We start from the raw sequence: 15,218 nt of genomic DNA, 5'->3' as shown, positions 1-15,218 counted from the left end.
ACTGACCTCGATCTTCTGATCAACAGCCCAGAGCCTTAGCCAATTGAGCTGCCATTTTTTAACCACTTCAACTACCTCTTTTTAACCACTTGAGCTTCCAATTTATTTTCTATGAAACAAAACATTGTTGCTGTATTTTTAACCTAGACCAATTTGGCAATCTTGTCTGTAACTGCCATTTCTCAGCATGGGGCAATACGATTTCTGACTCATTGCCTTTATTAGCACTTTTTGGAGTTCCCAATCTTGACTAGTGGGTGCAATAACAACTTTATGGAGTTAATGGGGCAGGTTATGACTGTGCAACATCTAGAAAGGCAACCATTGGCTTATATCTCGAATAGTAACAATTTTTAAAATGGTTGGTCACTCAACAATTTAATATTATAAATCTATGGGGTTTTGAATAAGGATTACAGACAGACATGTTTGACAGTCAGATCAGATAGAGTTATGAGATTTTGTGCCTGTTGTAAAAGAATGGAAACTACTCTGAAAGAATATTCCATGAAGATGGTAAAAAATAAGTTGATGTAGTTTTACTGCCACAGCAATCTAGACCTGGTCCTGTTTAGTGTAGAGTGATGGACAAAGGAACAAAGAAAATTAGGATAGTGAGCACTTTCAATATTTAATATTATAATAATCTAAAGTCATAGTGTAACTGCAATGATCAAGCCTTTATCTGGTTTTTGTTCATGTATTTTCACTTCAAATCAGTTATTATTTTACAAAATGTAACCGAACCAGATGGTAGCAAGCTGATCAAATGTTCACAGGCTTCACACAAAAGTGTAAATAATCCTGACAAAGCAAGCTAAGCAGAGTCACTAATGTCTTCCTATAGGTTACTTCTGTGTAGCCATGAGTGCAGTCATACATTCATTGTTCAAGTAGCTGTATATATTTACTTACACTGCATCAGGTTTTCTTTAAATGGTTAAAAACCTATTTATAGTTTTATACTGTACTATATATATGTACACTATGGCTCTTAGCTGAATAAAGCGGGTCTACTACTATAGGAACCTTTTCTATAAGGCAAATTCTCTGTTATTGGGTTTTAGATAAAACCTGTAAGGGTGCCACCAGAAGGAAAACTAAAAAGATCTATTAGTAAAATGTATTAATTATACAGTCTAGATTTATTAGCATTATAAATGTCATAAGACATTTATTCTATCCTTTTATTTACCTTTTTTTGTTTTTCCACAGTAAACAACTTAATAGCTTAATTGTACTGTAAGTCATGCCAGCATATTTTCTGATTATTATACAGCGTACAAAGCAGGGAAGTGAATAACCATGCACATATTTTTGTGCTTTCTTTGCTATAACAGAGATTGATTTGGCTCATGAAGGGCTTTCTAACCAGCTATATCAATTTCAAGATAACAAACACAAAGATTCTTGGGACAGGGTAGATTAGATTGAGGCTTAAAATTGTACCATCACTTTATGGCCTGCGTTGAGGAAATGTTGATTCAGTCACTTTGGGAGAAAAGAATCACTTGTAAGGTGATAATGATAGTGAACTTGATGTAACACCACCATGTCATTTGTGTTCCATTAACTTAAGCTATTAGAATGTAATCCTTGTTTGAATTGTGATCATGGATGACTGTTAGACTGCTATTTACATTAGTATTACATACGTAAAGGTAACAGTAGTAACAATAATAGTCTAGTTCTCTAGACTACATGCCATTTTCAAATGTTTTATCAAGATATTAAGAGGGTATTTACAAGACTCCACTGAATACCTAGAAAAACTAGTGATCATTTGTTTGTCTGTTTAGTTGTTTAAGGTTTTTGGGTGGAGATGGATTTTCTTTTGAGTCTTTGCTTCATGCAACAGTACTTTCTCAAATCTGTTTTATTAAATAATTGAAAGTCAAACAGACTCACAATTCCATGTCATGCCAAATCGAGAGAAAATCTAAACATTTGGATTATGGGTATAAATCATTTATGCATGAAAGGGTTAAAAAAAGGTTCTGCTTCAGATGCCATAAGAGATAGGCAACAATATTTATCTGCAATTCAATCTCCCAACTGAGGCTTTAAAAAATACCAGCACTGGGTAATGTACAGTATTTATGGTATACTATTGAATTATCAGTTCAAAGCAGGGCCCTGTTAGGAGGCCTGGGGTGCAGAGAGATAACTGACTCCTTTGTATTGTTTTTACTGGCTTTAGTGCTTAAGCAAACAGAACAAAAACTTTTAAAGCAGTGAAGGAATATACAACGTACTGAGCCTGGAATTTCAGAAGAAAGATCATGATTGTCGAAACGGCTAAATCGTCACGCATTTGTGATGGAAATAAAGGAACTGACATGTAGTTCGTTTTCTCGCTCAGAGTTCTAAACCACAAAACAGCATATTAAAAGCACTCTGGCTGCTCCCCACACTGACACAACTCTTAATACAGGCCTCTCTGGCCTTCGTTATTTTCTGCTTACTCTGGACTAATTCTGTCATTTCACTGACCCCAAATGAATAGTGCCGTTGTTTAGGAAAAGAACTTACTAACTGGGCTTCATTCAATTCTGCTTATTTAACTGGAGTTGTTTTTGTTTTCTCTAGACCAAGATCCTTGTGACATTCATCATACAGTTGCACAATTTACTGTTTATCAGTCAGGCTCAATAATGGCATTAACTGCATGGATAGTATTTTATGTGTGCTTTTTTAAAGTAGTCAGCCTTATCAGTAAAGGCTGTTTGAGAGTTTAGTATTAGTGCCAGTTATTTATTATCCTCTGAGAGCATTATCGCCAGTACCATTTCATACTGGCAATGTTTCCTCTCAGGCTTTATTTGTTAGTGAAGTTATTGTATTTTTCCAGAAGTGTCATATTTTGTAAGGGTGGCCCAAGGCTAGGAATAAAAATAGTTCATAAATGCCCAGGAGTGTCATTTCTACGATGTAATTAAGGTTAATTATGGCAGTAAGTTCACTGTCACTGGAACCACTCCCTAACTTTACAGTGTATTTAGTCTATTTCACATTCTGATACATGGAAACAGACTGATCAAAAGCATATGAAACGTTTATATGGAATATTTATACGTTTAGTGCCCCATCTATAAAACTATAATAGAGAAGAATGTTTTGTTCAGAAAAAACTATTAATTTTACCCTTTATAAAGTCATTTGCTGAACACACAGTTTAATTTTGTAGTCAGAGCTGAAGGTTCATTAAATGAGCTCAGTTCACATAAGAGGAGAGAGACTGTGTGTCTGGGTGGGTGGGGTGATATCGTTTTTGTCAAACACACAAACAGGGAAGAGTTGTAATCAGAAGCAAAATGATTGCGAGCCTCATTCCCTCTGTGTGCCATGGAACAAGCAAGCGATTCAGTAACATCCCTGCAATGGGCCTCTTAACAGTGCTAGTTACTGAATTATAAGTACTGAGAGGTGAACAGGGCCCGTGCTCAGAATTCTGCTCTCTCACACCCACACTGTGCAAGGACTCAGCTCCACAGGGAGAGGGCACTTCAGTCTCCAGCCTCTTCAGTACATAAAGCACTCTTTAATAGACAGGCATTATGAGGTGACACACAAAACACACACACTGGCACTGACACACGCGCACACACACACACATGCAACAATAATAATGATAATGAATTTACTGTGTCATGCTGTGTCTAATTATGAGTTAGTTTTTTTTTATATTCTATTAGACTCGATTATTAGGAACCAGTAATGACACACCAGAAGAGGACACACAAACAAACACACACACACAAAGAAACAGACAGATAGGCAAGCAGGCAGACAGACAGAAAGACAGACATACACACACACACAGACACAGACAGACAGGCAAGCAGGCAGACAAACACATACACATAATAATAATAATAATAATAATAATAATAATAATAATAATAATATAATGCATTTACTGTGTTCTACCTGGTCTAAAAAGAGTTTGCAGATTTCATATTCTATGATACTTAGTTTTTGGAAACCAGTAATGACTAAAAGAAGAAGCAAAGCTGGCAATATGGCAGATTAAAAATAGACAAGCTTCTCAGGAAAACCTTAAAATAGCTTTTATACAACTTAAAATTTCCAAAGCTCTATATTATGCATCTCACTGAGAAATCGTTTTCAGCAGTGAAAAACACCTTTGCAGCCATTTAAATGATTTATTTAAAACATCATATAACTATACTCCTTTTATATAACAGCAAATTGTCAACAATTCAAATTTTATTTGATTAATGAACAACACATTTCTAGTTACATTAAAAGTTGCTCCACAAGACAAGTTAGTTTCTAATTCATTTTATGTAACAGCTGCTGGTGGTGCACTATTTTCACACCATTATATACTCTATTATTTTTCCTAAAGGGTTAATATTATCACATCCTGCTATTACACCACAGCAATTTGCCCAAACATAACATTTTTAATATTTAGATAAAGACACATATTTACTTTTTATCACTTCATATTTGTATTTAATGTTGTGGAACATCTGTAAATTAATAGGACATACAGTCCTTTATTTCTTATCAGGGACTGCTTAGCACCTGTGTGTGTGTGGTCTTCACCAACATCTATAAACAAACAACCTCAGGGGGCAAAAAAACCCAACAAATTTCAGTATGTAGTCATTTTTTCTGCAAAAAGTAAACCCAAATTTAGAAACAAGGTGGGAAAAAATAAGTACACCCTAGACTTTAGTAACATGTAGTGAAGCCACCTTTAGCAACTTGAAATGTTTTCTGTAGGAGTTTTTGCTTAGATCATTTGCCAGAAGCCCTGATGAATAAAAATAGATTTAGTGTTAAAACACAGAAAGATAGATGTATGTACTTTTCCTTTGACTATTCACAAAAGAAGTCTATAAAAATAAACAGAATTATGAAAGAAAACCACACAGTCTGTCTTTAACCCATTTACAGTATATTGCACAGATTAAAAATAAAACAATCCTAGAACCGTTTCGCCGCCTAATATCAGGGAAATATCACTAAAAGGCAACCACCATCAGCTGTAGAAGTAAATGGTTACATTCGTCTTTACTAACAGAGGTCCCAGAGCGTGTCAGAGGAACACTGGGCTTGAGGTGGAAATACACTCTGGATGAGATGCCAGTCCATCACCATGCACACACACATTCACCCACTCATTCACACCTAGCAGCAGTTTAGTGTAACTAATACACCAGTGTTAGAGAACCCAGAGGAAACCCACATGGGCATGAGGACAGTATTAGTTTGTATATTTAATGGATGTGTTAATGCTGGACATTTTCCGAAATCAAACAAAAAAGCAGCTTCCTTTTTCTTGTATAAAACTCATATTTCATGAATAAATATCACTACATATGTATATGTTGAGAAGATTCAATAAGACCATGTTTTATGTAATTATGGAAAAGATTTTGCAATGGAGTTTTTTTTGTTTTCTAATTCTCACTTCCTTCATAATGAAAGAAGCTTTCTAACCACATCACCACTCTGCCACAGCAGTGCAACCTCAGCTTAGTGCTGTTATCTTACCACACATGTCCGTCATCTCTTAGTCCCTCACACTTTTCCACCCTGTAGCCTTCGACATTTCATAACAATAAACTACCTGTTTACAAGATCAGAGGGGCGATTTGTTCGGCATGGGTGTGAGAGACAAAACGGTTTGCTGACATTTCAGTCATTGCTGCACAGCTGCATTCCACCCACATGTTGCAGAAATATGTCTGGAGCTGCAAAAATGCTCCCACACTCAGGACGGAGTTTTTACCGAAAATCACAACCACATTAATGACTGTATGAAAGAAGAGAGCAGACAGCAAAAGGGAAAGATAGGAGATCTGATGTGGGGTTTGATTTCTAGAAGGCTGTTTATCTGTAAGGTTCCTGCCTTCTTGACACAGCTACTCATTCAGGCTGAGCACAGAAAAGGGGAAAAAAACAAAACAAAACATGGAAACGAGCATAAATGTTGGCACAACACCCTTGCCTACACCTTTCTAAATATAAACCCGCATCTTGAGTGTTTCATCAATTTTCTCCCAGCTGAGTGATTCGTGCTAACAAACAGGTATTCATACAAACCAATCACAGCTGACTGTGGCTGAGTGTGATGACATCATCTGTTACTAAATGTCAAAGCAGGTCTGCTGGTTGCTTAGAAGTGGAGTGAGATGGAAGATGGAGATAAGCGGCCTAAACGAAAAATGACTGGAAATTTACTACTCCTACATGCCTTAAGTCAAATACATAGACATCACATAAAGAGACAGAAAATATAATCACTGCCATAAACACAGAATAGCCTCAATTAATACACAAACCATTTTTGATAGTAACTGACCTAATAAATGTATTCATTCCAGGTCTGCAGATATAAAACATGCGTGCAACAACATTTCTTGTTCACTTCCTATATGACCTCAAAATTATAACATCTCGAACCCTTTACCTAAATCAAATAGAAAATCATTCAAAGAACCCATTACAGCTCATATACCGCTGATTCATATCCACATTGCTCAGCTTTTTGGCTTTGTCTGCACATCTATCATTGTTTGGTTGGTCATATCTGCACCTCAACATCTCCACTTGCCCTACTGCAGCACTGCTTACTAATATTTCTTCATTATCAGTACCCAGCTCCCTCAAACCCTTTATAATAATATATCACTCACTATTGCTAAAATGATTATACTACTGAACTGGAAGTGACAGCAACAGCAACATTCCTACTACCTTACTATACAGTTAACAAAAAGAGAAGTGAAATAAAGCACTATATATGAGTTCTCAGTATTCATTTCACTTTAAACAGCAGACAGGAAATACCTGGATGACTTGCTCTGCACCATAAGGCAACAGGACTGGCTTGGAAGAGCTGAGGTATTAAACATTGTTCCTTTTGGTTAAACTGTACTTATTTAACAATAACTGTTGTATGATTAAAGGAAGGGGCCTTTCTGTGTGGCGTTTGCATGTTCTCCCAGTGCCTGTGTGGGTTTACTCCGGGTACTCTGGTTTCCTCCCACAGTCCAAAAACATGTACATTAGGTTTATTTGGTAAATCTAAATTGCCCATAGGAGTGAGAGTGAATGTGTGGTTGTCTCTCTATATGTGGCCCTGTGATGGACTGGCGACCTGTCCAGGGTGTACCCCTGCCTTTCGCCCAATGTGCCCTGGGATAGGCTCCAGCAGACCCCCGTGACGCTAATTAGAAATAAAGCGGGTATAGACAATGGATGCATGGTTGGATGATTAAAGATTTAAAAAAACAGTTGCTGTTATGCTTTTATTATGATGTTGTAGGTCACATGACACTGCCAAGATTACGGATATATTGTGTCCAGACTGTATTTATACCACACACATATACTGATCAGTAAGCACTGTATCGATGGCAGAGCAGGAGATACTGAATTAAACCGAATGTTTATAAAATAATAAAATATTTTCTTTTTCTATTTAAGTCTGAATTATTCATATCTTACCTCTAGCAAGTTCAAAACAAAGGAAAAACATTATTAATTATTTTATTAATTTTTTTTTACTTTGAATCTATGCGTTTAATCGATGTATCTATCTATTATTAATATTAATCTATGATTACTTGTGAAAATGTATTTTTATGGGCATGTCTATAATTCACATATACAAGATTTATATTTAAATACATTTTTCAGCTTCCAAGCTCTGTACAATTTGTAGTGTTACAACCAGAAAGAGGAGGATGGACAGAAAAAGGCCAATTATGTTGTAAAAGTGTAGCTGTATAGTGTATTAATTTGTTCTGGTGCAACTGCTAACATCCATGACTTAAAAAACTGTAAAGAAATGGCACAAGCACACTCTGGCTAGAGGAGGCAGACAGGGTAAAGAGAGCTTTATTTTCATCTCTATCTGAGTCATTTATGTGCAGTCGATGGGCATTCTGATCAAAAACATGCTGTAAATGAAGCTCTTTTCTGGAAGGGAATTGTGGAGGTAGGAATGTAATAAACTAGGAGCATACACCTCATCTGTTTACTGGATTAGGAGTTCTGACAGGTTGTTTCTGAGCCTGTACTGATGTTTTATGGCCCTCCGAAGCATGCAGTTTACGCAGTTTACGCCGAGCCTGCTCAAGACTGACTAACTGATTCTGCAGCGCTCCTGAAAAAAGGACAAACACAATCAACTCTCTGAATATAATAATAAAATATACGCTCACTGGCCACTTTAGTAGAAACACATGCTCATTCATGTAATTATCTAGTCGGTCACTCATGTGGCAGCAGTACAATGTACAGTATTAAAAACCAGAGCACACCTACGACTGTGTGACCACTTCCAGCTCCAACAACATCATTAAGTTTGCGGACGATACTGTGGTGGTGGGCCCGATCTCCAACAACGACGAGACGGCCTACCAAGAGGAGATTAGAAACCTGGAGTTATGGTGCCAGGTCAACAATCTCCTCCTGAATGTCAGCAAGACTAAGGAGCTGATAGTGGACTTTAGCACAAAGCAGGAGAGGAATTACCAGCCCCTGACTATCAACGGGACCCCAGTGGAGAGAGTGGACAGTTTCCGGTACTTTGGTGTTTACATCACGCAGGACCTCACATGGTCCTGTCACGTCAACATCCTGGTGAAGAAGGCCCGGCAGCGTCTTTATCATCTTAGACACCTAAAGGTGTCTTCAAAGGTGCTAAACTGCCTTCAAAGGTGCTAAAGACATTCTACACCTGCACCATTGAGAGCATCCTGATGGGAAGTATCACAGCCTGGTTTGGAAACAGCACCAAACAGGACAGGCAAGCTCTCCAGAGGGTGGTGCGATCAGCCGAGCATACCATCCACACCGAGCCATCCACACCGAGCTTCCTGACCTGGACACTATATACAGCAAGCGGTGCTGGACCAAGGCCAGGAACATAATGAAGGACCTCAGCCATCCCAACAATGGACTCTTCTCTCTGTTGCAGTCAGGGAAACGTTTCCATTCCTTGAAGGCAAACACAGAGAGAATGAGGAGGAGCTTCTTCCCGCACGCCATTCGGGCCCTCACCAGAACACCTAGAACCTGGACTTTCTGGACTTCCCCCACACATGACATGACATTCTACCTCAGCTGATTGTCGCACACTCAATAATTGCACTACTTGCATACTCTACACACACAATAACCACACTCACTGTACATCTTTGTGTGCGTACTGCACTGACACTTTACTCCCTGATATTCCTGCACATTTGGACATTTATATTTGCCTTTTATATCTATATTTATATTTATCTTATGTATGTACACTGTACATACTGTATTTATTATTGTCATAACATTTATATTTGTCTTTTACATATATGTATATATTTTATATATTGTATTTTTCTATATATTATAGATGTTTATACACATTTATTATTTATATATTATTTGCTATATATTATTATACTATATATATATATATATATATATATATATATATATATATATATATATATATATATATATATATATATATTTGTATATGCATATCCGACAACTATTGGCTTTTCATAACTATTGGTATTTCATAATTTAACATGTCTTAAATTCTAATTCTTAATTTTAATTTTACTCTTTTTTCTTTCTTCAAACGTAGAACAGTTGTAAAAAGCATTTCCCTACATGTCGTACTGTGTATGATTTTGTATGTGATAAATAAAATTTGAATTTGAATTTGAATTAATGAGTCTTTATAGCAAATATACACCGGTCAGGCATAACATTATGACCACCTACCTAATATTGTGTTGGTCCCCCTTTTGCTGCCAAAGCAGCCCTGACCCATCATGCACTGTGTATTCTGACACCTTTCTATCAGAACCAGCATTATATTTTTCAGCACTTTTGGATCAGATCACATGGGCCAGCCTTCGCTCCCCACATGCATCAATGAGCCTTGGCCGCCCATGACCCTGTCGCCGGTTCACCACTGTTCCCTCCTTGGAGCACTTTTGATAGATAGTGACCACTGCAGACTGGGAACACCCCACAAGAGCTGTAGTTTTGGAGATGCTCTGATCCAGTCGTCTAGCCATCACAATTTGGCCCTTGTCAAACTCGCACAAATCCTTACACTTGCCCATTTCTTCTAACACATCAACTTTGAGAACAAAATGTTCACTTGCTGCATAATATATCCCACCCACTAACAGGTGCCATGATGAGGAGATAATCAGTGTTATTCACGTCACCTCTCAGTGCTCATAATGTTATGCCTGATCGGTGTAAATGGAAAAAATGACATTTCAGTGACTTGTGGCCTACTTGTAGGCTCATTCAAGTATTTCAGAAACTGCTGACCTTCTGGGATCTTCATGTACAATAGTCTCTAGAGTTTATACAAAATGATGAAGAATAAATATCCAGAGAGCAGCAGTTTGGCATGGGAAACACATTATTGATATTAGATGTCAAAGGAGAATGGACAGACTGGGTCAAGCTGAGAGGAAAACTACTAATACTGTCACTGTGGTGAGTCCAAAGGCATCTCAGATTGCACATCACACTAAATCTTGAGATGGAAGGAACAACAGCAGAGAGCACATCAGGTTCCTTCCACTCTTTAAGCCAAGTGTCTTAAGAGAATCATGATTTCTGCTCTGAGAGGCAGATGTTGGGGTCAGAATTTGGTATAAACTGATGAAACCAACCTGCTTTGTGTGATCATTTCAGGCTGATGGTGGTGGGGTGAATACATTCCTGGCCCAATCGTTTTAATGCTGCAGTTTATATCAGTATCACTGCTGACCAGCATCACTTTTTTTATTAACAGTACACCATTGTGTAAAAGATTCATCCAGTCTGATTATGTCACAAACAAGCTCTATGAATATGACAGTGAGTTCAGTGTACTTGAATGGCCTCCACAGTCACCACTGGGATGCTATTCATAGCATGAATGAGCAGCTGAAAAAATCTGCAGCACTTATGCCATGCAATCCTGTCAACATGGACCAGAATGGACCTACACCTTGTGGAATCTACGGCACGAAGATTTCAGGCTGTTCGTAGAGCAAAAGATCCTCCTGCCGAGTATTAGCATGTGTTTCTAATAAAGTAGCCTGTGAGTGTAAAATATTTTATTACCCTGTAGAGCCGTGTCAAGATTTGCCACATGTGGAGTGATGGAGATATATGCTCCTACAGAGTTACCTGAAGTAAAGAAGAGAAAATGCAAAATGAGAACTGTATACGTCTTCATTCATTCATTCATTCATTCATTTATTTACATTTATGATGACTTTTCTCTCTGGTTGAAAACAAACTGATCAGAAATAAGAACTCACGGTTGATGGTGCATACTATATATGTTTTGCGAGGGGATAATATTCGACTCGCATAATCCTGGAGTTGTCTGGACATGAAGAGCAGTGCTCCTGTTTCATCACACAGATCCACTAACTCTAAAACGCACACACACACACACACACACACACACAGAATAATTATACTAAAAAACATTTTAGCCATTAATACAAAGCCAGTGACTCTTTGCACCTTGTATTAGGCAGAGTGTAGAAAAAACAAATAAAGTTAATGGAATGAGCACTGCATTAACACTGGGTGTGCCACAGGTGTAAACAGACACCAGCCAGTATGAGTTAAGAGCGAGCCTGAAATATTTACATCAAGGTCAGCTGTGAAGATCAGACACATTACACATTTCTTTCTTTCAAGAGCTTTTAATATAACCGAGAATGATTTATGGACAGGCAAGTGTTGGGGAAATGTATTTATTACATGATATTCCTGTAATTCACTGTTCTTCTCACTTTTCTTCTGCTAGGATCTGCTAGGATTCCTACTGAAACCTCAGTATGTGTATATGATTGCAGGAAAGTGCATGTAGAAGTTGTTGTTCTGTAACAGGAGGTGAAACTTCTATACGTACTTACTGCGTGATTATGAATATTTTGTAATATAAGAGGAACCGGGTTTATTGTATACATTTCTCCTAAATGAGAACTCGCTCCTGCTGTATTGATGAAGAGCGTTCACACTGCAGAGAAAAAAAAAAAAACTCCTCTCCGTTTGGCTGTCTGCTGCGCTGTATTGAGCGAACAGAGGAAATTTTTCAGCAGTGTGTTGTGAATGTGGATACCTGACTCAGTTAGTCCTAGCTTGGATCTCACGTACTGGAGCAGGGAAATGTTGGAGCAGTTGGTGTTGACCAAGAACTGCTCATCCTCTAAATATAGATATTCTAATCAGTGCTTGAGATTTGACTATATCACAAAGAAATTAATGTGATTAAGCAGTAATAGATACAGAGAGATATAGAAGATCATAAATGACTTACCCCCATGTTTTATGTAAACAAACATCACGGTAATAATGCAGTAGAATCACCCGATGCCCGCAGGTCAGTTTATCTTTGTTGTGGACTGTAACACTGACACTGTGGGGCAGAATGATGTCACTTAGGATGTGAGTCCTGGCAAAGCTACATTTAAAGGGGCCTATGTTATTATTATCTCACATGATTTGTATTTTGAATGGTTGTATAAAGTGCTTTTTGTTCTGTCACGCCAACCCACTGATGCTTTTCCTTGACTCCGCCCACTAATAATTAATATTCATGAAGACAACTCCCAACAATCTTCACACTGCATTAAACCTCAGTGATGCTGAATTTTTAATGCTAATTAGTTAGATACATTTTCTAGAACAGAAGCACTGGTGATAGTTTGGCTGTAGTGCAGATTTATTTTACTGCACACAGTAATTACATTAATCATTGCTAATCTTAACTAATAACATTGAAAAAAAGGAAAAAGGCTGTTATTTAATGAAGAAAAAGCAAACGTTTTCTGTCACAGGACACAAGACAAGCTGCATTTTTCTGCTAATAACATTGAAAGAGCAAAGAAAGGCAGGTGAGTGGGCTTCTATTAAGCAAGATATCAGAAACTAATCTGGTTCATAGATGTTTCACAAAATAACTATATACTGATATAAATTTCCAAATCTCCAGTCCATCTTTAAGTAATAAAATGTTATGAAAGTTTAGTAGTTGAGAAATCTATCTATCTATCCATCCATCCATCCATCCATGACACATTTCTACCAGAACCAGCATTAACTTCTTCAGCAATTTGAGCAACAGTAGTTCGTCTGTTGGATTGGATCACATGGGCATCAATGAGACTTGGCGGCCCATGACACTGTCTCCGGTTCACCACTGCTCCTTCCTTGGACCACTTTTGATAGATACTGACCACTGCAGACTGGGAACACCCCCACAAGAGCTGCAGTTTTGGACATGCTCTGATCCAGTGGTCTAGCCATCACAATTAGGCCCTTGTCAAACTCGCTCAAATCCTTATACTTGCCCATTTTTCCGGTTTCTAACACATCAACTTTGAGGACGAAATGTTCACTTGCTGCCTAATATATCCCACCCACTAACAGATGCCATGATGAGGAGATAATCAGTGTTATTCACTTAAGACTGATTAACACTTAACACATAATGTTATGCCTGATCGGTGTAAATGGGAAAAATGACCTTTCAATGACTTTGATGTGGCCTGCTGTATATATACTGCTGAATTTGTTGAATACAAATGCCAAATCTGCTTCCACAATGTTTCATTTCAACAGCAAGACTAATTTCGAAAGCTGGTTGCACCACCCACTGATAAACGTTATTACCATAGCAACCAGTAATAGGTATCTACTTCTTCATACAGTAAAATACAGAGATAAAATCACAGTATGTGTACACATAGCAAACATAGCTTTACAGTTCTGTCCTCTGTCCCTTTGTGTAATTTGTTCTACTACACATCTATTGTATATCTTCTTTTAGCTTTGTCTCCAGGCATAGAGAGAAAAGTATAGTGTGCCTAATTCATTCATTCATCTTCTATACCCGCTTTATTCCTAATCAGGGTCACCAGGATCTGCTGGAGCCTATCCCAGCACATATTGGGCAAAAGGCAGGGGTACACCCTGGACAGGTCACCAGTCCATCACAGGGCCACATATAGACAGAAAACCACACACACACTCACTCCTATGGGCAATTTAGAATTACCAATCAACCTAATGTACATGTTTTTGGACTGTGGGAGAAAACCCACAGAAGCACGGGGAGACCATGCAAACTCCACACAGAAAGGCCCTTGCCTGTTCGAACCCGGGATTCGATCCCTGGACCTTCTTGCTGTGAGGCATCAGTGCTAACCACTAAGCCACGTTGCTACTGGTGCCTAATTCACTTCATTCATAATTCAGTCAGTGTAGATGATATCTTACCGGATGTTTAAGTGAAGCTGGCAGAAAAAAATCATCACAAACGCACAGAAAATCTACAGGTTGTCTGGGCTAGAGAGATTCAGCCACAGCATTGCTTTTTCATACACAGTTCTGTGTATTTTCTCTTTTCACCATCGATGCTTGCTTTCAGAAAAATTCCAAGTCATTTGCTAGCAGCAACCGAAAAAACAAAACAAGACCTTTCAAAGGATTACAAACGATAGAAAGTATGTCTATACACTTAGTGTTGATAATTACTTACATAGATATATTTCAAAGCCCTAAACAAATGTTCAAAAACAAGAAAACATGTTAATAATCCCAAAACTCTATGCTCTATGAATCAAAACATGCATAGATTGTAAATGACATCACAGTAACCATAGCAACAGGATTCCCTGTAACTCAGCTGCACATTGTCTGGTAATGTATTTCCACAAGAATCAGATATATTCTGAGATAAGGTCTGGGGGTGTTTTGTCTCATGAGTCTCACATCATTATGAGAGTGATATCAATCAGAAGTAGAGCCCAGAAGGTCATCCGTTACTCTTAACGTGGGGTTCTTTTCTCCATGTTATCTCCAGCTTGTAGTTGTGAATCTCTTTTCTTAGTACTGCTACATTTTCACAGCTACATTTTGTAACTGTAAGCAATCTTTTCTGATGCCCAAATAACAAGGAAGTCACGAGTCAAGACTCTTCTCTGTTCTGACGCCGAGGTGGTGGAATGAACTTCCCCTAGATGTCCGAGCAAACAAAGTGCTTAAATTAGCACTTAACCAAACAAAATTTGTGTTATCTGTCCAATTTTCTTTCTATATTCCCTCCCAGCAGAGGCTTTTTAGACTGATGTTGTTCTTAGTCAGTGACCTAATGAACCAGTATCAGGATGTATTTATTGACACAGATTTCAAAGCACTTCTGGAAA

The 15,218-nt window shown here is 37.9% G+C and overlaps 1 protein-coding gene across 1 annotated transcript; it reads right to left on the bottom strand.

The window, feature by feature from the left end:
* Positions 1–7,639: 7,639 nt before the first annotated feature.
* lg08hxorf65 (linkage group 08 CXorf65 homolog) lies at positions 7,640–15,032 on the bottom strand. The gene is made up of 5 exons (XM_058397779.1): positions 12,329–15,032; positions 12,131–12,217; positions 11,316–11,432; positions 11,116–11,181; positions 7,640–8,149 (listed from the first exon to the last, which is right to left on the bottom strand). Exons 1-5 carry the CDS (start codon positions 12,351–12,353, stop codon positions 8,013–8,015), a joined length of 432 nt encoding a protein of 143 aa, XP_058253762.1. The 5' UTR covers positions 12,354–15,032; the 3' UTR covers positions 7,640–8,012.
* Positions 15,033–15,218: the final 186 nt, after the last annotated feature.

This window comes from Hemibagrus wyckioides, linkage group LG08, assembly GCF_019097595.1.
Source record: "Hemibagrus wyckioides isolate EC202008001 linkage group LG08, SWU_Hwy_1.0, whole genome shotgun sequence".
In the NCBI taxonomy this organism is placed as follows: Eukaryota; Metazoa; Chordata; class Actinopteri; order Siluriformes; family Bagridae; genus Hemibagrus; species Hemibagrus wyckioides.
Note: the sequence above shows the minus strand (reverse complement) of the source record. Positions and strands in the feature narration are given on the sequence as shown.

Excerpts from the sequence above, each read along its gene's own strand:
- lg08hxorf65 (XM_058397779.1), bottom strand. The coding sequence starts at position 12,353 with ATGTTTGTTTACATAAAACATGGGG. Across the intron at positions 12,218-12,328 it reads TGTTTACATAAAACATGGGG|AGGATGAGCAGTTCTTGGTC; the intron begins GTAAGTCATTTA and ends ATCTATATTTAG. Across the intron at positions 11,433-12,130 it reads GCTAGGACTAACTGAGTCAG|AGTTAGTGGATCTGTGTGAT; the intron begins GTATCCACATTC and ends TGTGCGTTTTAG.